Below are 25,501 nucleotides of genomic sequence, written 5' to 3' on the forward strand. Positions count from 1 at the left end.
AATGGCTTTGCGTAAATAATACTGTAGTTTTCTCTGAATGATAATATTCTCCTGTAGGACTTCAATCTTGAAGTACAGACTTTTCAGTTGCAGGTTCAACTTGTAAACACAAAAAGATTCTACTTTAATAATGTGTATAGATCAATGTCATGTGTGGTTGGGTTGTCCTTGTACGCTCACTTTACTGGAATGCTTGAAGGTGTAGTCCAGTCTTTCAATTTAGGGAAATTTACCATTTACTTTAACGAATGGCAGCAACTGTATAAGAAATAGCAAAGGAAATATGATTCATCAAATGTTAGGAAATGCATCTATTTCACTGTTGCCCGAAAAAAACAAAAAACCCTAGCACATGTTGGAAGCTGTGTATTTTATAGCATGGACATTTCATTTTTAGATGCAAAAATGTTCTAGTACAAAGAATACAGAAGATGCAGTCAATGGTTACAGAAAAATTTGCTAGTTTGTTACATAGCAATTAGTAAGCTTGAAAACTGTTAACACAGCTTTCTTCACACTCTACATATGTAAGTGCCTTCTCAGTTTTGCTAGTAGAGATGATACTTCCATGTTTGTATTTATTCACATTATTAAAATTAAGCATGCAAGAAAAAATAGAATGTATCAATGAATTGGTAATTCTGACCATTAATCAACAACATAGGATGATGTTCAGCCTCTAGGTTTTAACCGCACCTTTGGGAGGTGCTAATCTCCAAATTAGTTTTACTTGCACAGTTCTATAGTTCTATAACAACTGTATTTTAAAACAATATATATTCTGTGCCCTTATTCTAGTGTTCACAGGGAAAAAAAAAAAAAGCAGAGTTGTCCATTCTTGACAAAGAGCTACAATGTCTTAAGGATAAAGGATACTATAGATTATGCATCTAAACAACAATATATGCCAGTTGTATCTCAGTAATCCTTGTAATTATTCATTTTAGAGTGACATTTTTCTTTAGAGACACCTCAAAGGAAAAAATTAGCTATTTAACAGTGAATGAAGATAGAATAAACATGTTTGTACTAATAATTACTAATGATTAAGTGTGTGTAAAGAGACCTTGGGCTGCTTCCCTATGAACACAAATTTACCTAAATAGGGTGGATTGAGACACATTTTTCTGTGCCGTAAATCATGAAAAAGCAGGCTATAAAAAAGGGTTTTTTTCAGTTTTTTTATTCACAGAGGTATTAGTAAATGGTAATGTATAAATTTGCCAAGTTGAGATTAAAACATACATTATACTGAATAGCCAAGTTATGTAACAGAGTACCACTATTGTAAGACTATGCAGTGTCTTATATATGTTACATTATATTCTTACGTAACTCTACAAGACCATGTATATCACCTGAGAATATTTTAAAACTAACATGGAACAAGGCAAAGAGTAACAATTTCATTTTGTGACTAGAAGAGAATAAAACCTTTAAAGCACTTTTGTGAAACAGAGCTGTGTCTAAATTATGTTTCTCAGTTTAAAAAACAGGTTTTCCATTCAGCTCTGGGGCGTGTCTATGTGCATTTCTTCGTGGAGGAGACCCGAGGTATTTACCATGGATCTCCCAAAATGTACCCATGAAAAACAATTAATGTTAAATTTTCAGTGCCATGAAGTATCTCAATTAAATCTCATGTAGAATTAAGCTGTTATTGACCAATCTGAGTACACTCAATATTTCTTATGTCAGTACCAATGTTTTCTTGGTTTGATTCTGGTAAAATAAAAAACTGACACTGGCAAATATATAGACAGTATTCAAGGCACTTATAATTAAGGAATTTTACCAGTTTTTAGTGTAGAAATCAATTTGATAAATGTGTAGATGATTCTAATACTCAGGTCTTTAGCTAAAATACTTTTACCTGCTCATAATAGTACCTACAATGAACTAGGTACTGTACAAATATAGAAGATATGAGGCCTTACTTGGAGACCTTTGTGTAAAGCTAGGAAAACTATACCATTATACAATTCCAGTGAAAAGATTGACATATAAATTCATATTTTTAAAAAATATTCCCTGAACTCCATTGTGAATTTTAGCCATTTCTGTACATCAGGCCCTATTACCTATGCTAAGAAGGCAGCAGTCACCTGTCTGTAAGCTGAGCTACATGTTCTGATAGTTCTTTTTTGTTTATAATAAACCTGTATTTGCTTAGGCTGCACAAGAATGGAATATACTGACAATATTACAAATAATAAATAGTCATAGCAATGAAAGTGACACTTTCTTAAGGGGGTTTTCACTTGATAATATGTATGACAGCATACAAGTTTCTATTTTTCTTCTTTTAAGCATGATCACCAAGGCTGACCCCAAGGCTGCTAACGCTGGGTAAGCCAAGAGACACACAAAATGATTCCTCTCTGAGAATATGTGGTGAGCATGGCACCATGAACAGGTCCACTTGCTAGCTCATCTTTCACCGATTCTTTAACCCATTGCCAAAATAAATATAACAAATCAAATTTCAAGTGACTTACAACAAAATTAAAGATATTTTAAATTACAAGCTTGTCCCTAATCCAAAATATACAACAATGACCATGTGAAACAATGAGAAACCTTAACAACATGTAAAGGACACTTAGAAAAAAATAACTTCCAAAAATACTCTTACGAAGTATTAAACACTTAGAACTCCTGACAGTGAAACTTAAAGGTTAGACTTCAAATGGTGTCCTATGTATATACGTAGTAGAGCAGCTCATAGAGTAGACTAACATGGCTTAAATTACTTACTTACAACTATGTTCAGTGCAATTCAAATTGAGATTGAGTCACATAGAATACATCTGAGAACTTGCATAAAAATTCCCCTCTCTGGTAATGCAGTGGTTTTGAGTTATGTGGACTAAGATTATACGGACTAGGATAGATTCATCTGAAAACTGAAACCTACTCCCATCTCTCTGAAGGCTTCCCTCTGCCTGTACACAGTGGGATAACAGTAAAGGGTATTGCTAACTGGTTGCTGATCAGTGCTTGCCCTGTAACTTCTAGGACTGTGTTTTTTTAATAAGACATACATTATATGTAGATGCTTTCTGAAATACACTGCAAAAGGATCCTAAATTATTTTGGCAATTGTTTGTGTTTGTCATATCTTTTTACATTGCAGATGAAAAGGAAGAAGGCATTTCTGTTTACAGAGTGGCATTGTGCTTTAATTTGCTTTAGAACAGATATTTTCTGCTTCTTCTAAGTGTGATCACTTTTGTTTTCTTCAGTCAGGGCTAATGTTTCTGATCCAAATCTGCTACTTAACCTTATGTAAAAGGTACACTTTTACCACCCTTCTAATGAAGAGACAGTCCTTACTTCTTCTGAGCTGGCCACTGCTAATAAATCCATCCAATTTATGATTCAAAAAGTTCAGAACTGTTTAATTTGTCTTCTTCATACAGCAAAATATTTTCCATGAGCTTCTTTTTTTGATCATTTATCTTTATTTTCCAAGATGTCTCTCTGGCTGATGCTGAAAAATAAAAAAGCCCAAATATTGAGAAAAAATCTATCGTCTAAAGAATGGACAATAATTTTAAATTTAAAAAAAACAAAACAAAACAAAACAAAACAAAACAAAAACCCAAAACTGGCTTAGGAAAAAAACCTGATAGAAAACCAGGAAACATTTTGTAGATTTATTGGTAAAATCATAACCAAGGAGAAAAGATTTCCTGAAATGTGTTTAGAAGTAGGAAGAAGAACCTAAGCAATTCTGGAGAAGAGTATTTTGTCCCTGCTATTATAATACTAGAGCACTTTTACAAAGACTTTGGTTATCGTAACAGAAGCATGGGCAGATTTGCCAAAACAGCTTGAAGATCATGTGTGTTTGAATGTTCTGCATGCACCCTTCAGATTTATCTAGATTTACCTTGTGAAGAACATGAAGAGTCAAGGTCTGCATTTTTTTGTTCAAAGGTGTTCTGTGCAGTAGACTCTGTTTCCAAGACATCATCACTTTTGGTGCATGCCGCATTTCTTTCCTGGAGTCCAATTGCAGGTTTTTCCTGCTTGATCCTGTCATCAGAGGCTGCTGTATTTTCTGAATTGTTACAGCTGTTGCTAGATAGATCATCTGTAGATCCTTCTGAAGGATTCCATATAAAACTACTTGATTCATCTGATTCACAAGGGACCCTTGACATTTGTCCGCAGTAAATGTCAGGTGACACAACTCCTATTAAAGGTGTGCATGGATTGGCACTTGTCAGGATTACTGGCTGCATGCTGTCCTCTTTATTCTCCCCTGCAGAAGGCACATCCATGCTGAGACTAGTTGTCTCATCATCAGTTTCTTCTGGAGTGTTCATGGACAATCCAGAAGTGCTGACTCCACAGATGTAATGCTCTCTTAATTTATTTTCAGCCATTTCCATAATTTCAAGCACCTGTTTTTAACAACAAAATCTGTGAATGCAGAATAATTCCTGTACCCCTGCTTACACATATTCTCCTATGTCAACACTCTCAAAAATAAGCAAGGCATGAATATTGTAGCTTCAGACCTTGCTGTCAGGAAGACTTGGTCATGTATATAAAATATTACCTCTGCTATGTTAGAATTCTTCTTTCTCAGGCAAAGGCAGATGGCTGAGGCGAAATCAATAGCAACCTCTTCCAGCAAGTGTCCTGCTTTCCTGTCTAGGTATTTACAGCATATTTCCTTGGCAGCTAGCTTTTCAAAGTTTTTTACTTTGGAGTATGAGCTTTCTTTCGCTATTTGAATTTCATCAGCAATCATATCTTTCTATTCAAAGAAAAGAGATACATTAGTGAAGGGAAAATTAACACAAACATTTATTTCTATCTGAATCACTGAGAATATGAATCTTGCTATATATTATTTGTTATTGCTCCTTAATGGCTGGTTTACAGACCTAAAAGCTTTAAGAATCTCCATTCATGCAACTGACAGAAATGTTTGTTTTCACAGGAGAGAAAAGGCCAAAGGTTTTCTCTGCATGTGTCTAATGTCAAATTCACTATAGCAGACCCAGCTCTTCTAGGCTTATGACCATTTATAGGAATGAAAAATAATCAACACTGTATAAAGCAGCATTCTTGCACAGGACTTTTCAAACATTTCTTAAAGAAATCAGAAACCTAGAATCCTTTATTTTCTGAACCCATTTGAACATTGCTGAATTGCTTGGAAATAGTAAGAAAGAATACTATCGTTTTCCCCTCAAAGGCTTCAACAAGATGGCAAATCAGAAGAAGCATTTCCCATAGAAGGAATATAGGTGGAGTTTGTTTTCATGAAGATTGTTGTTAATGGCATTCAGTGAGCCTGGCCAGTTCTAGTTGCTTGTGAAAGTAGTTTGTGTAGTTCTAATCACAGCTTGGGCAAATTGGCCACAATATGAATTCCAGACACTACTGCAATACGCCAATGCCTGATAAACACAATGATGAGCAACTGCAGTTGCCGCCTACCCAGGTTTCCCCATTCAGTTTGGCTCATAAGACCTCTTTCTGGCACATAAAAAGCATGCAGCAGCATTTCAGCACAAAGCCTTGTCTCAAATAAGCTTGTATTTAAACACCAGTTATTCTGGAATATCTCCTAACATCATCGGGCCAGCACTCATGAGTGTGGTATGTGAAATGGGAATATATATTCTGCTTCTGTCTAAAGGCAGGTAGGCTGTTGATGTTAATGGAACCAGGATATAGCTTCTAAACATCCTTTCTTCAGGATGTGTACAGCAGACTGCAAATAACAAACTGTATTATATAAAATGAAAATTCATTTTCTGACAGCAACCCCATTCACTCATGTTGGTATTCATTATTCCTGCTTTTTCTTACCAGATAAATAGGGTGTCTTCCTTCATCCAGTGCCTTAATCCCTGTCAGTATCTCTGCTAAGACCTAGAAAATACATTTGAAAGGTAAAACAATTTGTTCAGAATTAATTCTATTTTTAAAAACAAGTTTTGTAACTAAAGAAAAATTGAACTGCCAGGGCATTTTGAAATTCTATTTTTATTTCAGATGGCTTAACAATGCCAGATCTGGGCAATCTTTATGACACTTTTGATCTACCTCCAGAGCCAAGTCCAAATTTTATAGTTAGGTACAATAGATACTGTTGAAACAAAGGATGAGAAGAAAGTAATTCTAAATCTAGATAAGAAATCACACTGAACAGGGTAACTTTCTATTTAAATGGAAACACCTGGAGACAGCTGACATCACAAATTATCAATTATTTTAGTTGAAATTCCAAATTAACAGGTGATGTTTGTAGCAGTTCATGTGGCAAATCTGCAAGATTTCTGAGAAATTAACTGCAGTCTTTCTGCTACAATCAGCAGTAACAATTTTTTTGCAACAAGAAACAATTTTGTTTCTGTTGTTCAAAAGATTCTCATCTCACTTTGCCACAAACTGAAGTATATTTGGAGTGTGAACATAATTAAAAACAGGATTTCAACACATTATATAGTCAGCAACTATGATATGAAATTGCCAGCAAAACAACTGTATGAGGCCCAAGCTCTCATATCCAATTTCCTGTCTAGAAGCACCAAAGAATGCAACAGAACATGGAAAAAAGGCAACATACCACACCGCAGCTGAATATGTCAACTTTTTCTGTGAACTGCCCATGTCTGATAAAATCTTCCGGCAAATAAGTAAGAGAAGCTTGGAGGACTTTGGTTTTCATCATAGCATATTCTGATTTTTTATCGACAGAATACAATCGCAGACCTGAATGTCCAAGCTTTGGTGTAAAGTTTTCATCCAACAGGACATTTGAGCTGTGATAAAGGAAGACAAATACCAATACCGGTCAAATAATTACTTTAACTTGAGGTAAAGAATTACAGTTTTATACTTTTAAAGTTAGGCGCTGAAAGTTTGCAGCATTTGGCCTGCTGTGTATGAATGAGAGGATAAAGAATGGTAGAAAGGGAGAGGGGGAAAAACAAGCACTCCAGAAATTACTTCAAAAGAGTATACTTCCATCATTTAGAAAAGAGAGACAGATTCAGCATAAAACAGTAAATGCCTTACAGAACAAGAGACAGCCAAAAGATATTGCAAACAGATTTCAAAACTGCATAAGATTTCAGCCATTATTGTTAAAGAAATCCTGGAATGAACAGGTGACCGAGGAAGTGCTAATATGCCAAACCCCTCACCTTTTGATATTCCCATGAAGAATTCCAAAATTATGTAAATACTCTACAGCTCGGATGAGTCCTATAGAAATGCTAATGCGCATCTCCCAGGCCAGTGGAACAGAATCATCCTGCAAGGAAGTGAGGAAAAAAAATCATATTTTATAAAATAAAAAACTGTAAGAAATTAGTAGTTTTGAAAACCAAAGACTTAGTTTTAGTCCCAGTCAAAAATCCTGCTGACCTAAATCAAAAGTTTGGTCCAAGGCAGAAACTGATGATTTCTAGGCCAAGGAAGGAACCTATTTTATATATTGTGCTGCACGTTTTGCCTGCCATCGGACACAGTGAGATAAGGCTACTGCAAGGATCATGCTTGTACAAATCACCAAGTACTGGCCATTATTGAGGCATAGTGCTGGTTTTGATGGATGGCTTCTTTTCTGATGTTTCTCTGCCCTATGATCTCCTCTGCAAACACTCTTTCAGTAGGTGCGAACACTTCAAACTATTCCCTCTTAAGCCCTCGTAAAACTTCATAGCACATTATGCCAATGAATATGATGACGGATTCTACAGAAACATATTCCCAAATCCAGTGAAATATTACAATATGAATAGACACATTTTGCAGATTCTTTATTACTTTAAAAATCTAAAGGCTGCACAGCAGAAACTTCCTGTTGACCTGATCTACTTTGCAGTAGAAAAACTGCAAAAGAGCTGCAGCCTTTGTACTACTTGCAGTAGAGATATTTGGGCACTTTTTTTTTTTTTTTTTTTTTTTGGCTGTTTCTCAGAATTCGAAGAGATGCATACAATAACAGGACAGGACAGGACTTGTAACCACAGATAGCTAACAGACCCAGATCATTTGCTTACTTGACACTGAAGTTTGTTTTGTAGTGATCCATTAGGCAGGTATGGATATATCAGACAGTGCAATCCAGTTTCTACTGAGAAACCCAGCAGCTGCAAAATGTTGACATGACAACACCTGCAGGCACAGATCAACAATAATTTGCAAATGAAGTCAGAGCAGCACAGAAAAATACATTCCTGAGCTGGAATAAATTCCTAAATTCAAGGCAACTGGGAATTGTGTCCTGCAGCTGGAAGCACAGAATGGCCCTGAGCAGAACTGCAGAAAGCTAATTAACCCAGCAGCAAAGAGAGAGATCATTATAGCACAGCCCGGTTCTGAGCAGGTAGGAGGGGTACAAAGCTCCACAAGGCACCGCTCCCTCACCACCTCCAGCACTGGCAGAGCTCAGCAGGGACCTGCAGCAGCACTGGGAGGCATGCTATTTCCCCAAGTCTCCTGCAAAGGCAGTGCATAACCCCGCTGTCCCCAGAACAGCACAGTGCCTGGGAGACAGACACCAGTCTTAAAGGAAACACACGGGCAACAGGCCACATGCAGGACATGCACAGGCTGCATTTGAAAGCCAACCACTTACCGAAAGCAAATCTGTACTTCTGTATGAAAGAATCTTTGGGTGGAATTTGGGCTTGTGCATTCCATCTGAAAAATTAAAACATGCAATAGAATGTCAATAGTAATTATTAAGATGTTGCATTTATACAGATCTTTTAGCCTCTAGATGACAAACTACTTTAGAAAATAGGCAAGTATCACTGGTGGCAGCTTTGTGTCAAAGGCAACAATTAATTGAAAATTAGAACAGAACAGTGTAAAGACACCTCTGATCCAATCATCAATGCAGGTAGCTACATTGCAGGCTACTCCCATGGACAGAGTTAATAAAACCACTCACATGAGTAAAGTATCTCTCATACGTGTGTGCTGAATCTAGGTTTACTTACTTCACATAATTTCCTTTTTACCTCTCCTCTTGTGTAGCTGTTCTGATCCCTTGCCCACACAATATTAAGCAACAGCTGCTAATGTTCAAGAGAGACTAATAACATACCCCTTCAAAGAAAAAGAAAAGGTGGAGTACTTGCCTCTTTCAGTCTTTTAATGACATACACTATGTTGTTTCTCTGACCTTTGTAGACATCCGCAAAAGTACCTTCACAAATTCTGCTGTTGTCACTGAAGCCATTTGTAGCATTAGTAACTTCCCTCTGGGTCCACAAAAGGCTCCCGCTGGGGAGATCAGTCATTGTCTCCTGCTGAGGCATAGAAGAGCTGCAAGGCTACACATTTGTAGAAGAAGCAAGTTTATCTTATGAAAATTCATATGCTTTTTCCTTCTTTCAGGTGTCATATTTTCTCTTCCATGATTTGAGCAATCACTGTGATTGCTGAAACAAACTGTGAAAGGTACTGTGCAATTGCTTATTAGGGTTTCCTTTTGTAATACCTGTCTTGATGTGTTTTGCCGATGTAAAATTTTTGCATAGTAGAAGAGACTTGAAAACAGCTACCAATTTGCATTTCCACCTTTCCCAGAAAACAGACTTAGTTTTGTTTAAAAGTCCATATATTTATTTGAATTGATGTTAGTTTAAGTTACAAAAAATATTAACCTTTATTGCCTGGGCATATATTAAGAAACAGTTGGATCAGAAAGTAGGGTCCCTCATAATGTATTTATGTTCCGGTAGGAACTTCGCATCTACTTCTGAAGCATCTGGTGTCAGTTGCACAATAATTTGTTGCTTCCAGTGTGGCAAGTTCTAATGCCAATTGTTATTACAGTTCCACTGTAGCCTAATCATGCAGCTTTCACAACCTGAATGTGCTCCAGACTTGAAAAAACAAAACGTTAACTCCCTCTCAAGAAAGGCTGAAACTGCTGCATTCTTTGTAGCAATCTTCTCATCTGGCTGGTACTCTTGAACCATGTTATTTTGGAAGAGTTTAAAGTCTTAAAACAAAATCTTCTTAAAAAAACTCAAACAAAATAAACCAAGGAAAACAGGCCAAGACAGAACCGTGATGGGGCCAGAGTGTGCATGTGGATCTGGGAAACACTCTGAGAACCCACAGGACAGATCTAGCTAGACTAGAGAGCTATAGGGAGGAAGGAAAAGGAGACTGTGCTGAAATCATTAGGAACATGAGAAAAACTTTTCACCGTGAGATGGCTAAGCACTGGAACAGGGGCTCAGAGAGGGGATGGAACCTTCATCCTTGCAGATTTTCAACTGTCAGCTGCACAAGGCTCTGGGCAACCTGACTTAAATTTGATACTAGCCCAGTTTTGAGGAGAAACCACCTTTTCAGTATAAAATTAAACTAAAAGTAGTATGCCATTCTGACTGGTCAGTGGTATACTTTGCACTGTCCTATGATCATACCAGAAGTGTTAAGTCCACTGTAAAATCTATACTGGAAATTCCCTCAAAATTAATTGCTATTTGTGGGCATGTTATCCATGCTGAGCTATGCAGTATGCAATATTGTTAATTTTTTCCCTCACTGGTCCTTCACTGTCAAAAAAAGTGATGTAAACTGTAAGTAATCTAATTGAAGCATTATATTCAGTCTGAACAAATTGTAATCAAGCCCCACTTTTTCACTAGATCTGTATTTTATACAAGTAGAGGGATAAACTTTAACTGAAAAACCACAGAATGTCATAAAGACAATTTTCATTGTTATAATCAATAAGTACTAAAGGGATTTACCTTCACACTTGATGAGACAGGAGGATTTGACTGTAAGGATTTCAAAAGGTGTCTTGGGGGAGGTGGTGGAGAAGGAAGTGAATACAAGGCTCCTTCAGAAACAGCACCTGAAATTGAAATAACAGCATTGAAAATACACCTTATTTTTGTAATACCACAGCCTGTGACTAATTATGAAGGTCTGGAGTATTTTGTTGAATTTCCTAACCAGGGATAATCTGTGACAAGTTGTCAAAATGTGAAATACTGTGTGAAGATAGGGAGCTACTTTCCTGGTTCCTCTTTGCAAGATGATTATGCCGTTCTCTCTAGTCCTGGCTCGAGGACATAGAGCTCCCTATGTCTATACTGTTGGTCAGATGCTCTCCTCATTATGTCCTGTGGTTCTGCTCCCTCCCTTTCCCAGGCAGAGGGACCTGCTGACACGTGCACAGCTCTCTTCTGGCCTAGATTTATTTTGCATGGAGAGAGACATGGGGCAGGAAATGTATGCACTGATCTAGTCTTAGTACGGAGCAAGGACGGGACCAGGGTGTTCACAGAGATCTGGGAAATGTCTTGAGATCCCACAGGATAGATATAGCCAGCATCTTTCAAGGCCAAGAGAGCTATAGGAAGGAGGAACAGGAGGCCATGGGCTAAAGTTAGAAACAAACAGGTCAGGAGACAACAGTGCTAGGAAAAAGGCAAATATTCAAATGTGACCATTCTAAAGAGCAATATATTCATTATACTATACTGAAAGCGAAAGGGAAGCAGTTTTGTCTATATGGTCATTTCAATGTTAGAGCAAATTCAAAATCTATTACTTTACTTACTACCTGCTGGTAATACTCCCAGATATGAAGAGTCTGGTGATGGCAACAGACTTATCTCATTTTCTCTCTCTCTCTTTTTGTTTTCTGTGGGAGTTAAAGATACATTCTCCTGTTTAGGTGGCTCTACCAGCTCTGCTTTTTCAGAGTTGGTAATATTAGAGGCTGATGTCCCTTCAAAAGAGAACAAAGAAAAGGCGAAGATTACCGGGGAAAATAGATACTGACTCTCATCAGTTATCAGGAAATAATCCTAGTCAGAAAAACAGACCGTAAATTAACATGAACATTAAAATGAAAATTCAAGCAATTTATTGTTAAATTGCTGGAATACTATTGGTATCTAAATTCAGACCATATTCATGACATTAACTACTACTGAAAATTAAGAAGTGACAGCTTCACAGAAATACCAGTGATGACTATGCAAAAGGTACATAGTCTCTTACAATAAGAAATTAACAATAATAGTGTATTTATTTTGTCATTTTCTATACAGCATCCTTCAGCCAATGATCTCAAATCACATATATCTCCCAGCCTAAAGAAGGCATCTAGTTCTTTGTTTATTGTCATGGGATTGGCAGGAAGTTTGACAGACTTGTATTGGTTTTAATCAGTTAAATATTTTAGGACTATTTTCAGTTGTGTGGTTTTAGTGTCATGACCATGCTCATTCCCAGAAAACACCTTCCTATATAGAACTATTTCCAATAATCATACTTTTACTTATGAACAGAAAGAAACAAACTGGAGACAATCTAGGGAAAACATAAAAATGGTCAAAGGTCAAGACTTACTGATATATACGGAAAAATTAAAGGCCGAATTATTGATTCATTACAGCTCTCAAAGATTCTATGTTGTATAGAGCTTGGCAAAATCTCAGAATCAGGCCTGAAAAAGCAACTCAAATTCTGGTTAAAAGAAATACAAAGACGCTTCCAGCATACACGGACTTGAAAAATATGTACATCTTAGAGGGAATTATTATTAGATTAGGCTACAGTTAGGGTGGGAAAAAAATAAAGTAAAAAAATTCAAGATACTGTCATATACAAAGCTGTCAAAATCTCCTGAAGAAGCAGCTGAATTCTTATCCATTAATACATTTAAAACTGAGGTTGAAAAGGAGCTTGGAAATGCCCAGTGTGCACTAGGGGTGATATAAGGACTTTCTACTGCCTAATAACAACATTTTCCTGGTTGTAGTTCTAAACTTTTGTCTCTACCTGGCACCTTTTATCAGCAATAGTTTTAGCATTTTCTTAAAAATCAAAATTGACATTTTATTTTTATATAAAAAGAAAATAAGCACTAGTATTAATATAAGGGGGGTTTTGTCATGCTGTTTTATCAGCTTTGTATCTTAAGCATGGTGGTGATCTTGGGATCAAAAGCTGCAGGCCTCTCTTTGCATTTGAAATCAGATAATAGCTTTGTGCGTTTTTTTTGTACAAACAAAGCATTGGGAGTATCTGAAACAAGCAGGAAGCACTATGTTTCATTTATAATCTATACTCCTTACGATTAACCAAGATTCAGTAGAACTGTGTAAGAGACAACAAGCTATGACAGTTTCAGCATACTAAAGGTTGAAGAGTAGGAGTATATGAAAGCAATAACAGTAGAAGTGGGCATGTTCATGTCAGGCAAGTTTTTTCCTTTGACCTCTACTTGGGGTTTGTACCCATAGGTTTGTCACCTATGAATGCAGGTTTGAATGAAACTAGGTTTTCAAACTAAAACTCAGAAAAATCAGGTATGTTTCTTTATTACTGTGTCAGAATGCTATGAAATCCCAAATTTTACAGGTTTTTGAAATCATCTATGAAACAGTCTGCAGGCCTTTAGTCAAAAGTGACAGTCCCTGTATTCTGCAGTTGCTGGTTTTTCCCTCCTGTACTTTAACCTAGAAGTCTCTAAAATTAGAATCACTTCCCTCTTTCAACATATTTTTCAGGGTTTTTAATGAATTTTGCAACTTCCTGCACATCAAACATGTCACTGCTGAAACTAAAGAAATGACATTAAAACAAAAAAACACCACCAACAACAAAAAAAATCATTATTATGGACATCTGGAAGTAGGACTAGAGTAGTGCAAGAAATTGTTGAAGGGAGGTAGAATTCTCCTGGAAGTAATCTGCCAGCAAAACATCCACCCATGTGTTGCATCTGATTGCTTTAAATCAGAATGAATAGCATTACGGTGATGTAAGGACCACTTAGTTTTCTAAAGTGCCCAATAGAACTAGCAGTGTATTCTCTGTATCTCCCCAAGAAGAATCACCTGAGTTAAGCATATTCAGATATAGATAAAAAAGCAGAAATAGAGGGTAAAGACTTCAAAGATTTGTCTAAACCTAGAAAGATCCTGCTAGAAATCACTTCTGCTTATGACTGAGCACACAGTGGAATGCCCGTATTGAGTTAATTCTAGAAAACATTAACTACTTCCACATGGCAGAACAACAAAATAATCCAGACTTTCTGCCACTTAAATTAATATAAAGCTTTGTTATGGACTTCAATATAAAAGACTATTATAAGTTTTTTAAAAAGATCATTTCATTGTAGTTTTACAATTTATTGCATTTGAATTGATCTGGGACAAAAAATAACATTGATCATGCAAAAACGTAACTAAAAAATGATGCCTCCACAGGATTTGTCTCTTCCTTCCTCTTTTAAACCCTCTTTATCTAGCCTTTACATTGCTTTACAGAATTCAGAGTCAAAACCAAAGTCACTTCTAACTCCTTATGAAGCCCTTCATGGAACAGTCCAGTATTGTAGTTCACCCATTGTCACAAAGGAACTCAGAGAAACAAAGGTATGTTAGATATATTACATCAATTCAGTGTCTTAATGAGCAGAATTGAGTATGTCCATTTCTTGCCATGATCTCTTAATACTTACTTTCCCTATTTACTACCTAGCCTGCAGAAATCATGATAAGACCCCTGTTTATTTGCACTGGCCAACTACAGTTTTTAGAAACCAAGCTTTTCCTTAGAAATCACAAAAGTGTACTCCTCCAGCCTGGAGGAAGTTGATTGGATTTTATTTTTAACAAGGGGAAAACCCTCAGTTTTTTCAGCTTGTGGCAAGTGAAGCCCCAAAAATCTGAGACATGTTTTTGAGAGAGCTCAAAAAAAAAAAAAAAAAAGGTAAATCACAGAAGCACAAGAGAAAGCAGGTAATCCTCTCTTGTCCCAGAGGCTGAAGTCAGGCGGATATTGCGCAAGCTACAGTGATATTTATATACTGCTTAAAACCAGTTGGACAAACGGAGGGATGATGAATGTTTCTGTGCAGTGATGATGACTATTTTTGTCTGTGTTGTATCTTTATTTTTAATGGTGATGTTGCTGGAAGCTGCTCTTGGCTTGAAAGCCCGATTCTTTGCATTTTGCATAATCAGAGACAAATCTTACTTGGTTCTTGTGTAAGCAATCTTGTTAGGGGCTTTAAAATTCCACCTCTCAGGATTTGATCCAGTGTGATATTCTGGCCTTTGCACAAAGGACCAGGCCTAATGATCAGAGATCCTCTGTACAGCCTCTGGGTTTCCAGGGGGTTGTTTTACAGAATGTGCTATACATCAGCTTGAATCCTACAATGTTGTGGTTTGCAAGCAATAGCTCTCTGAAATTAAATACATGAAGCTTCTCTTGGAGTGATTCACCACTGCAATGTGCTGAACTAATCTCAGTTTGACATCTACTCATGGTCTTGTTTTAAAGGCCTGTAATTACAAGAAGAGAAAACCCTCTACTTTGGGATAAAAACAGCAGCATCTCAGTTGTTACAACAAATAATTTTTCTAAGCTCTCTGAACTCAGCTTCTGCAAAAATGGCAAAATTAACCCACATGGGAAAGAAACGGCATTGTACCTAGCTGAACAAAACCAGCCTTTTCCATGACAGATAAAAATTACATTGAAAATTGTTGCTGCTATTATGTAGTGGTAAAAACATTCAGTAATTTTTGAATTTCAGTTTTTATGTTTCTTGGAGGGAGAATGCAGGTGGTTGTTTTTTTTTTTTAATTAAATCACAATGTATAAAGCCAGATTACAGAAAGGTCAATGAACTCTGTAAAGGAAAAAAAGCCAGCCATAAATAAAGGTAAGCCCCAGAATGCGTTCTGACAGGGAAAGAAGGCAAGGACTGTAACTAATGAGAGTTTAAGGTGTGGTAGGTTATACTGTGTTATATAAGAGCACTCAGAAACTCTCCTATATGGACTAGGAATCAGCTGTGTTAAATACTGAACAGAGCAAAAGTGTCACCACATCATGGAAGCCACTCTCTACTCCAGAGTATCCATAAAAACACCATGATCAGGGAGCCAGGCTTATTACATTGGTGATATCCAGATCAGATTTATTCAATGTATAGATTAAAAAATAAAAAATAAATCAAGATTTTGTTTTCCATCCTGTCCACTAGACTGGACCCTCAAAGACACGGTCACTGTGACTAAGTTAACGCTTGGGTTACTGATACACAAATTAAAACAGATTCAAGTTTGCTTTCCTGGAGCTTGCTTTGCTTCACTGAGGAATGAGGAGTAAGAATTGTTACAGTCTCCTAAATGGAATGCTGTGACTGAATTCAGTCAGCAAGTGGATCTGCTGAAACAAAAGGCTGCATATGGGTGATGGTAAAATCAGTTACACAGAGCAATGCTCTTGTTAGGGTCTGTGGTTATTGTGTTTGGTGTACTAAGACAGAATTTGCTTTAAGGCTGCTTGTAATATTCCTTTTTTAAAAAAAAGAAAATAGAATTTTAGAATACCATTGTTAAAGATTATTTTCTGCCATACCAAAATGAAGGTTAGAAGTCATGCTAATGCCAGGAAACTACAGAAAAACAGCAGTGCTACACAAAGAAATGCTGTGGCAAGAAACCCATGATGCATTATTGGACTTTCCAAAAGAAAGGCCTCTAGCTGCTGTGCAGCAAATGCCAGCGGCACCTCTGCCTGCTGGTCGCCCTGCCCTGTGGAGGCTGGCTGCTGTTTTGCAATAGCCGCTCGTGATGTAACTAAAACCCACCCCTGTCGACGACAGCTTCCCTGTCGCAGGATGTGAAGAGCAGATGGTGCTCCTCCAGATATTTTCCACCTGTGGAAGCGTATGCCCTCAGAAGCTTTGACCGTTTCCCATCTAAACCTGGATAGTACTTCTCCAAGCATTTTTTGCCACATAACAAAAATCTGTGATTTTTCTTTCTAGTAAGTCTGTATGGAGAACTGGCAAAATTCATACAAACATCTGATTTCCAGAGAGTAGATTTTTGGTGGGAATATGTGTGAAAAGGGGAATGTGGTGCACTCAACTTTTTGGGACAACTCAATACAGAAAGACAGTATGTTGTCCAGGATTCAACAGATTTGGTGGTAGAACTGGATTAAGGTACAATTTGGCTTACAAAAATGGACAGCTGCAATTTAAACGTAATTTTCAGTGGAGAAAAATGGAAAGGAAAATTATATTTAAAAGTGTTGTGATTTCTATAAGGCAATGGTTTACCTTAACTAGGCACACTGAGTTCAAATACTAATCTTCCTACCTCAAAAAAGATAAATCTGAAATAGAGCAAACTGAAGATAGGCAAGAAGAACTACATACGAAGAGTTAGAAAAGACTACAGGTGTTTAATTTATGGAGGGATCAAGGAGAACATATGATAGGAATAGAGAAAATATGAAGTGAGATAAAGAAATAGTAATATAGGTAGTCGATAAACTATTTCTCCTTTTCATAACCTTTTTCTTATGGTGCAGGAAAGTAGGCTGCATAGGCAGAACTGATTATATGTTTTTCTACTCTGAATTTGTTGACAATTAGAGTATAATGACAAATTTTCACAGAGAAATAAGAATGTATGAAAAATTAAAACATTCATAATTCAGCTCTGTTTTGAAACCCTGTCTGATGCATGAAAGTACCACCCCTGGTTCAGACCACAGCAAAACTCTCTTTGGCACCTCTTGAAGCATCTAACATGGTCACTACAAAGGTGGGATGATGAACTAGAGGGACCAGTGATTCCTCCTCTATGTCACCTCTTCCTTTCCCACCACAAATTTTATTTGAGAGCGCAGAAAATCAGAATCGGTGGAGGAAATTTTAGAATTTGAGTATGAGACTCACAGCAAAAAGTTTCTTTTGCTAGCAAGACAGATTTACTGGGTTGGGTCTGGGTGCTCCAAGAAGCAGCATGGGCTCCCTGCGGGAGGAATGGGCAGCTACTCACAGTCCAGAATGACTTGAGCCGCTCGGTAGAGCTGCAGTCCTTGCAGCAGGTCCAGGAGCTGCTGCACCGTCGCCAGTCTCACTCCCCACCACCACATGAGCTCTCTTGTTATGCTGATACCCGTCTTCTCCATGCACTTGATTTTCCGTAGCTCTGTTTGATCAGTTATCACGTAGGAGGCTAGTGGGAGACAACAGATATTTCTGTTTAAAATTAGAAAAAACAAGTAAATGCAAGCAGGGAAAGCTAAGGTGCAAGACACACTTTGCTTTTTCATTTACACACTTTTAAAAGGAAGGCTTGCAATAAATTAGCTATGCGGACATGAAGAAAATTCCTAAAGTAAGATATACCTTTTATTCCTTCGACTATTCTGGAAAAAATGTTGTTCTGTCAGAGACCCCAAAAGACAACCCAGTCACACTTTTCAGTGTATTTTTTTTCCCCATAATCTTCCCTCACCTTAATACCTTGTACCAAAGTAAGTTCAGATTAAATTCCTGGTGGGATTCTCCCAACATAGGTAACAGAAGTCAATGGTGAGACTGCACTCCCGTCTATGTTACTAAATACCAATATTATGGTAAGCCAAATAGTAACTGAATCATCTGAATTTTATTTACAGTCAGATAAGCTTAACGGTGAAATGCAGCTATATTTTAAGAGCAGGAGGTAGCATGCTAAAGCTGACCCTATATAATTTGTCCCGATTCCTGAATGCACACAGCATGCTGGTTACCCCTCTGTACTCTTTTTGGCTGGCTTACCAGCACGTAATCCACCTCCCTTTATTTAGCGCCCACTAAATCCAACGCCCCAGGCCACAGTGTCAGTGCTAGTTACAGCACCATGGGCTGGAGGGGGGCGAGGTAAAACAACAAAGGTGTCTAGGAATGCCCCTATATCTGGGATGGGGTTATGTCACAGCTTCCCCAGCCGTCAGCAAAAGGCTTTGCCGGCCCTGGGGAGCCCTCTCTCCGCCTGCTGCGGTCTGCAGGACGGGAGGTGGCAGCCCCAGCTCCTTAGGGCAGAGGGTTGGGGAGAGGGGCCAGGAGGAACCGTGCTGAAACAGCGGTTTGTGACACACGGTTACCTTGTCACTCCATCCTGGGGTTTTGTGTAAATTCAGCTGGGCTCATTTGTGGTCTCCGGGGGCTGGGGGAGATACCCGCCAGGGTGCCTGTCTGACTCAGCCCCTCTCAGCTGACCCGCACCTGATGTGCTGCTTGATTACCCCGAAGGAGAGAGGCTTGGGGCTGGGGGGTGCGTTTGCGGAAACAAAGATTCCCGAGTTCGCACCTCAGCTGGCTTTAGAAGGACATTAGACATGCAGCTTTATGCATCTGAAGACAGCAGAGACCAAGCCCACCCTAAGTCAGCAAGTTTAACTGGGGTAAGAGGTTACTCAGCAGAGTTGGTGAAGTCTTGAAAGAAATTAAATCATGTGAAATAAAGGAGGGTAGGCCGACTAAGAAAAGATCCAGGTTATAATTATTTGGACTGGGATACAGAAAAAAAAAGAAAAAAAACCCTCAGGAACTACGTTTTCTATACTTATTAACTGGACACGGCCAGGACCGAGAAAAATAGGGGCAGTAAGTATGTGGGAATACACATGAAGTTAAGGAAGAAAGAAAAAATAGGATATCGAAGCACACGTGAGGGATGTTGTAAAAACGGGCAAGTAGCAGAAGATCAAAGCCCAAAGAGAGAGGGGAGCGTGAAATACAGCAGAGAGTGAGGCGAGGGACCCTGGCTGCCCAGGAGAAGCCAAGGGAACTCAGAAGTCTGGAATTCCACCTATTAATCAGAGGTTTCGCTTGATCCCAAAAACAGGCTGGTGCAGGGGAATTCCCTGTCTACAGGGCGTGCTCTTCTGAGCACTGGGGAACTACCGGGCCAGAGGCCCTGCGTGGGGACGGCTGCCCACCTCGGCCGGACCTCGCACCCTTCCACCACGCGTCCTAAACGCGTGCCCCCATCGCCACCCCATCGGCTCGCCGAGCGCCCTCCCTGCCGCCAGCCCACCCGCCCCGCCGTCCCACCCTCACCGAATCGCATCCAGTCGTAGTCACTCAGGCAGTCCATCTTCTGGCAGAAATCCTCCAGCACCCAGGCAGGCATGCTGTGAATGTACAGGGCCGAGGGGGAGCCCCCCTTCGGGGCTAGGGGCGGCTGCTGCAGGGTCATGGCGTCGCAGTCCCTCTCCGGAGGGTCCTCTGTCCCCACCGTGGCCATCAGCAGCGGCCACGCATGGTGCTCGCCTGGGGCCGGGACCGCGGCTGCGGGCAGCGACGCTCACCAGCCTCTGCCTCCTCTGCGTGCCGCGGAGGGCTGATTTTCTCCCCGAAGCTTCCTCTTCTCAAAGGGGCTGGCCTTGACAGCCTGCTCCCACCCCGGCCGACTCGCTCTTCGCTGGGGAAAGAGCCGAGCGACACAGACGAGCGTTTCTTGCCAGGGCCAGACCACACTCTTCCTGCTCCGGCTGACGTCAGGCTCCGGCCCCAAATGCAAATCAGATTTTCCTCTCCATGAACGCTTATTGCTCCAGCCCGGTTGCCAAATGACAAGTTTCACGTGATGGAGTCGAAAGATGCTTTCCTGCGCATTACGTGTAGCTGGTATTGCCGACAGGCTGTGCAAGAGCTGCTTACGGGCAAAGCCAGATGTGTGTAGGTCGGGAACGGTGCCCGGCAGAGCCGGCTCGCCTGCTCTGCGCGGACGTTGGCCACGTCTCCAGGGCAGTCAGCTAGTGGTTTGTTCGCCCACAGGGGTGTAGATACGTGTGCGTGCGTGCACGCGTGTGTGTGTTTAAACAGACATCCCCCTAAGAGCCACACCAAGCACGCTCCCCACCGTGGAGGGTGCTGTACGACCGGGGATCGAGAAGGCTTCAAAGATCTCACAAGATCTAAGAAAGTAATGCGTGCCAACAAAGAGGGCAGCAAAAAGCAGCGATGCTGCTGTCAGCCTGACTGTTGCCAGGATTTTACAATCATTGCAGCATATAGGATTTCACTTATTATATGTAGTACGGTAGCAGATGCAGGGAGTGAGAAGTAAAAATAAATAAATAAATAAAAAATCATTCATCATATGGTCAGGTCTCACTACTCAAGGATTAGGTTTAAAATACATTCTTAAAGTCAACATTTTTTCTAATTTTTTTTGTTTTCCCAGTTTTTGTGTTTAACTCACTTCTGATAAAAATTTATAATTAATAAATTTGTCAGTGTACATGCTACAAATACTCCTGGCAAAATGACCTACTTGGAGAGCCTTACAGCTGTACCTTTGCCATCATGGGACAGTTTGCAATACATAATTGTAACCCATTCCTCTTTCTGTTCTTTTTGTTCATATTCAGCCCTAGGTCTTTTGTATTAATTGCAAACAATACCTTAAGTTTTGAGAGCTTTTAATTTACTATTTCTTTATAACCCACATATATTTTACAGTACAGCTAACTCTTGTTTTCAGTATCAAACTTTCAAACTTTGGCAGTTTTCTATACTTCTTGCCTCAGAAATCATGAGCCTTTCAAGTACCATTAAAGTAACAATTAATTTCTCACCCCCACTGTAGCAAGGAAAGGCTGAAAAATGTGGTATTAATGTAGCTAAAAGGTCAAAAGACAGAAAAAAACCTGAACAAAAATATCCAAAGTGTATTCTCATTTAAAATATTGCATTTCAAAGATTGCCTTGGGACCTAGCTGTTTTAGCAGTAGTACTATTTGAACAATAACAGTTATATTTATGGGGTTTTGCCCTCTCTTTTCCCTGGTTACTGTCCCTCTGACACATACCTAAATTCTCTGTCACGGAAAGATGATCAGAGCATCTCTGAAAGTCACATAAGACGAGATTGACACTTGTGTGGCAAAGAACTGGATGAAAGCAGGAAGAACAGACACTTCTTTCCCTTGGGTACTGGAAAAAAACCTGTGAAACCTTTTGGACTATCTGCCTCATGGGAAAATGAGGGGAATGAATGCATCTAACTGTGTGTATGGCTTCAGTTCTGCAATAAACATTATACGTAATAAAAGGTTTTACAAGGGAACTAAAATTTACTTTTTCAAATGCAGACTAGAATGATCCTATATATTCCTTTTGTTTAGCCTTTGCTTTCAAATAATGAGGTATTAGGCAGGACTCTATATTACTGCATGCTCTCCTTGAGCCCTTAGCACACCAAACGGATGTCAGAATAATTGGTTATTTCTCTGGTATTTTTCACCTTCAGCTGCAACCAGCCACTTCCTGCAGCAGCGCATTCCCACCGGACCGCACTCGGCAGCTGCATCAAGCGGCAACTTTCACTGTAGTCCCGACCTCCCACTCAACTTACTGCTGCTCCCGTGACTGTCAAATGAGACGGTGCCATGACTCCGACTGAAAACTACCCAAATTTTTAATGTAGTTGTCACAAGTAAATGACAACTTTCACTCATTACTAATCTAGCTGAGTAACTAGTAGGAGGCTCCATTTTCCGATGTTCCTGTCTTACGAGTCAGCTGGGGATTTCTCCAGTCTTTTTTTATTCTGACCCAAAGGAGCACTCCAGAACAGAAGAAATACACTTTCTTGCATATGTTAAGCATATCTCCAAAAGTTTACCTATGTATAACATCTGGGTTTGTTGTTTATTTTTTTGTAAACATATTTTATCAACAGGAGTTCTTTAATGACTAAGAAATTTCCAGTATAGCATTTATGCACCTGCTTTAACAATTTTAATTGAACAGACTTTTATGTCAATTACTTCCTTACACCTGTCAGTGCTTTGCACTTTGAATAAATATTCAAGCCATGGGTTTGGCTGAAGAATGAAACCCAAATGATATCAGAAATATTATGAGCTATTGCATTCGAAAGACAATATGTAATCAAATCGTTTTTATGCTAGAATGCCTCTAAGTAAAAAAAAAAAAAAAAAAAAGAAGAAGAAAAAAAAAGATACACAGCTGGGCTGATGTTATTACTAAACTAGTCCATGGTAGGGTCTTGTAAGCATTTGATAATTGGACTCTTATGACAAGCCCAGGTAAAGGAAGGTGTTATTTAACATGCTCACAATCACTGCCATGTGGGTTAAAAAGACAAGACAGAAGCAGAAAGACCTGTAACAGTACTGTCAGATTGCGATAAGAGGAGTAAATGTAACATCAGATGTGACTCAGTGGACTGTAAAAACAAAACCTTGTCAGCTATTTGTGAAAGATGTTTTTAAGTGCTTCTTATCTTAGAGAGGAAGTTGCTAAGTTTTTATACCTGACGTATGGGGGAAAAAAGGTATTTCTTGATTTGTCAACAGGAAAATCAACACTTAGTATGTGAGAGCTAAAATTATCTAAGGAGTTACAGAATTCACATCACAAGGAAATGTATCCACACTGCAAGAAAACATGTGGGAGGAATAGGGGCGGCAGCTGCGTGAACAGGGTTCTGCATCGCGCTTTGTATTTGTGTTCAGTCCCTTCCTCTCCCAGACTTCTTGCATAACTTTGGACAACTCAATTTCATCTGCAAAATGGAAACAGAATTTCCTTTGTTACCTTGTATAGGGAAAGTAAAGATTTCAAGCATGGATTGCCTCTTGCTATATATTAAGCAAGAGGCAATTATTATTTTAAAAATAAAATACTTCCTACTCCTTCTTAGTGGCTGTGCAAAGAGTAGTCAGCTACTGTTGGCAGAATGAAATGATAGTATAAAGTTGTGAAGCTAGATCCAAATAATGTACTTTGGTACTAAAAATCAGATGCTACAGTGCCTAACTTTGAGACATCTGCCTGGTGTGGAATCCGAAAGTCCCTATCTGGCCTCTGTTCTGCAAATGAGGCATTTGCTACCTCAGGAGGGGATCGAGAGGAGCTGGCCTGCTGTGCAAGGACAGCATCTGTGCTTAAATGAAATGCTAAAGAACTGAAGCAAGGTTTGTCAAATTCCTGTCCTAGGACTCACGCCTCAAGGATTCAGGGAAATGCCACCTTCTACCTGGGATTCTGTGGATAAATGCACACAGTCTTCCAAAGAATTAAATGTTTCACTTTTAAAACACAAACTGATGAGGGAAAGGTGGTAGAGACTGTGTAGATATGTGACAGCAGATGACAGCACATAGTTGAAGGATGGTCTCTACCCTGACAATTGTTTCTGCATTTTTATGCAATGTAAATTGAACAGTCATTAAGAAACAATCCAACACTCCCTGCTTTGGGCGTACCCTCATCAGTCAGGCTGTCCAGGGACTGATGGATCTTTGGTTCATTTCTACTCTGTAACAAACCACTCTCAAGTCAATCTTTGAAAGAGTGGACAGAAATCATCCCTTAGAAAATGGGCTGAACCACAGCAAATTAACACAAAGCATCCTCAACTAATTGTTGCCTATCAGGACCTGCTTTTGGCTAAAGATTTAAGTTGCCTTGGAATTCAGTAGATGTAACTAAAAGTTAAGCAAAGGCAGGATGCTCTGATGAGTGATGAGATCATGAGGTAGTTTTCATATGTTTGTTTTTGGCAAGTCACAGATACCCAAGTATGCTTTTCTGTCTGCTAACATGCAGGAATCCAAGGAATCTGATCCATTAGCGGTGATAAACATTGTAGAAGGAAAGTATCACCAACTGGCTGTACACTGGAAGAAGTCACAGACTAATAGAATCAATTTAAATTATCCTAATAAGCAACACAAGAGATCACAGACCCCACATAAATCAGAAATATACAGAATGTTTGTGGTATGTACAGATGTGTTAAACCTAAGACCTAATACCTACTACGTTAAAAGGAAAACTACAGAGTCAAGCAGGCCGGTTTTCTGCAAGTGGCTGGCAGTACTGCCACGTTAATCCTAACACACAGCATCACAAGGACATCAGGAGAGAAACTCCTGCCAGGTACCCGTAGGACCCTGCCTGCAGGGGCACCGTACAGCACCCTCTAACCCAAGGGCTCCCTAGGAGCTGGGCAACTTATTGATGTCTGCTCCCGAGGCCTGCACAGGCGCACTCTTCTCCGAAAGAGATCTGCAGAAGGTGGTAAAAGCAGAAATCGTCATGTAGCGACGATCACGCACAGACAACACTGCCTAAAGTTGTGATAACAGTTTAGTGTTAGCCACAACACAGTCCTGCAGCAACAGGGGGCTGAACAGTTTGTAAACTCAATTCAAAAGTACCTGTTACTGATCAACTAGAACAACTTCTAGGAGTACGGCAGGAATACAAGCATAAAGTCACAAGCGCTGTGAAGTTATTTGACAGAATTAAGAGTAAAAAAGTTAGCATGGATTTACATTTTTATGACAAAGATCAATTCATACACTTCAAATATGTAAGAAAAACAAGTCTACAAAAAGGGGAGACATTTCATACTTACAGAGTACGTTGATATTCTCAGTTTCACAGCTGTGTTTCTTAGAACATAAAACTGGAAAGAAACATATGCCACAGAAATAACCTGCTATAATCTCCTATCAATCTACTTCTAACATTGAACAGCACTACATCGGTTACTTGGTGGACAATTCACATATCTGCTAAAAACTACGCTGCTTTGAATTACTCATGTACATTCACACAAATACATTCTAATTGAGGTATGGGGGGAACAGAATATAGGTAAAGAAATGTTTTCTTTGCTTATCTAGC

At 39.2% G+C, this 25,501-nt stretch overlaps 1 protein-coding gene across 5 annotated transcripts; it reads right to left on the reverse strand.

The window, feature by feature from the left end:
* Nucleotides 1–377: 377 nt before the first annotated feature.
* Nucleotides 378–25,423, reverse strand: IRAK2 (interleukin 1 receptor associated kinase 2). 5 transcript variants are annotated; one of them, XM_075053021.1, is made up of 14 exons: nucleotides 25,030–25,423; nucleotides 19,892–24,877; nucleotides 17,841–18,020; nucleotides 11,573–11,743; nucleotides 10,755–10,861; nucleotides 9,123–9,317; nucleotides 8,615–8,679; nucleotides 8,037–8,151; nucleotides 7,176–7,285; nucleotides 6,596–6,791; nucleotides 5,836–5,898; nucleotides 4,571–4,771; nucleotides 3,896–4,412; nucleotides 378–3,493 (listed from the first exon to the last, which is right to left on the reverse strand). In XM_075053021.1, the coding sequence occupies exons 2-14, from the start codon at nucleotides 20,076–20,078 to the stop codon at nucleotides 3,375–3,377; spliced, it is 2,226 nt and encodes a 741-aa protein (XP_074909122.1). In that variant the 5' UTR covers nucleotides 20,079–24,877; nucleotides 25,030–25,423; the 3' UTR covers nucleotides 378–3,374. The 5 variants fall into 5 exon arrangements, with proteins under 5 accessions (XP_074909122.1, XP_074909121.1, XP_074909123.1 ...); XM_075053020.1 differs by having other exon boundaries at nucleotides 19,892–24,939; XM_075053022.1 differs by having other exon boundaries at nucleotides 11,576–11,743; nucleotides 19,892–25,423.
* Between the last annotated feature and the right edge of the window lie 78 nt (nucleotides 25,424–25,501).

The sequence above is a fragment of the Buteo buteo genome, chromosome 21, assembly GCF_964188355.1.
Source record: "Buteo buteo chromosome 21, bButBut1.hap1.1, whole genome shotgun sequence".
NCBI classification, from domain to species: Eukaryota; Metazoa; Chordata; class Aves; order Accipitriformes; family Accipitridae; genus Buteo; species Buteo buteo.

Coding starts and splice junctions, on each gene's coding strand:
- IRAK2 (XM_075053021.1), bottom strand. CDS start 20,078: ATGGCCACGGTGGGGACAGAGGACCCTCCGGAGAGGGACTGCGACGCC. Junction 8,152..8,614: donor GAAGTACAGATTTGCTTTCG/GTAAGTGGTTGG, acceptor CTGTGCCTGCAG/GTGTTGTCATGTCAACATTT. Junction 3,494..3,895: donor CTCTTCATGTTCTTCACAAG/GTAAATCTAGAT, acceptor TTTATTTTTCAG/CATCAGCCAGAGAGACATCT.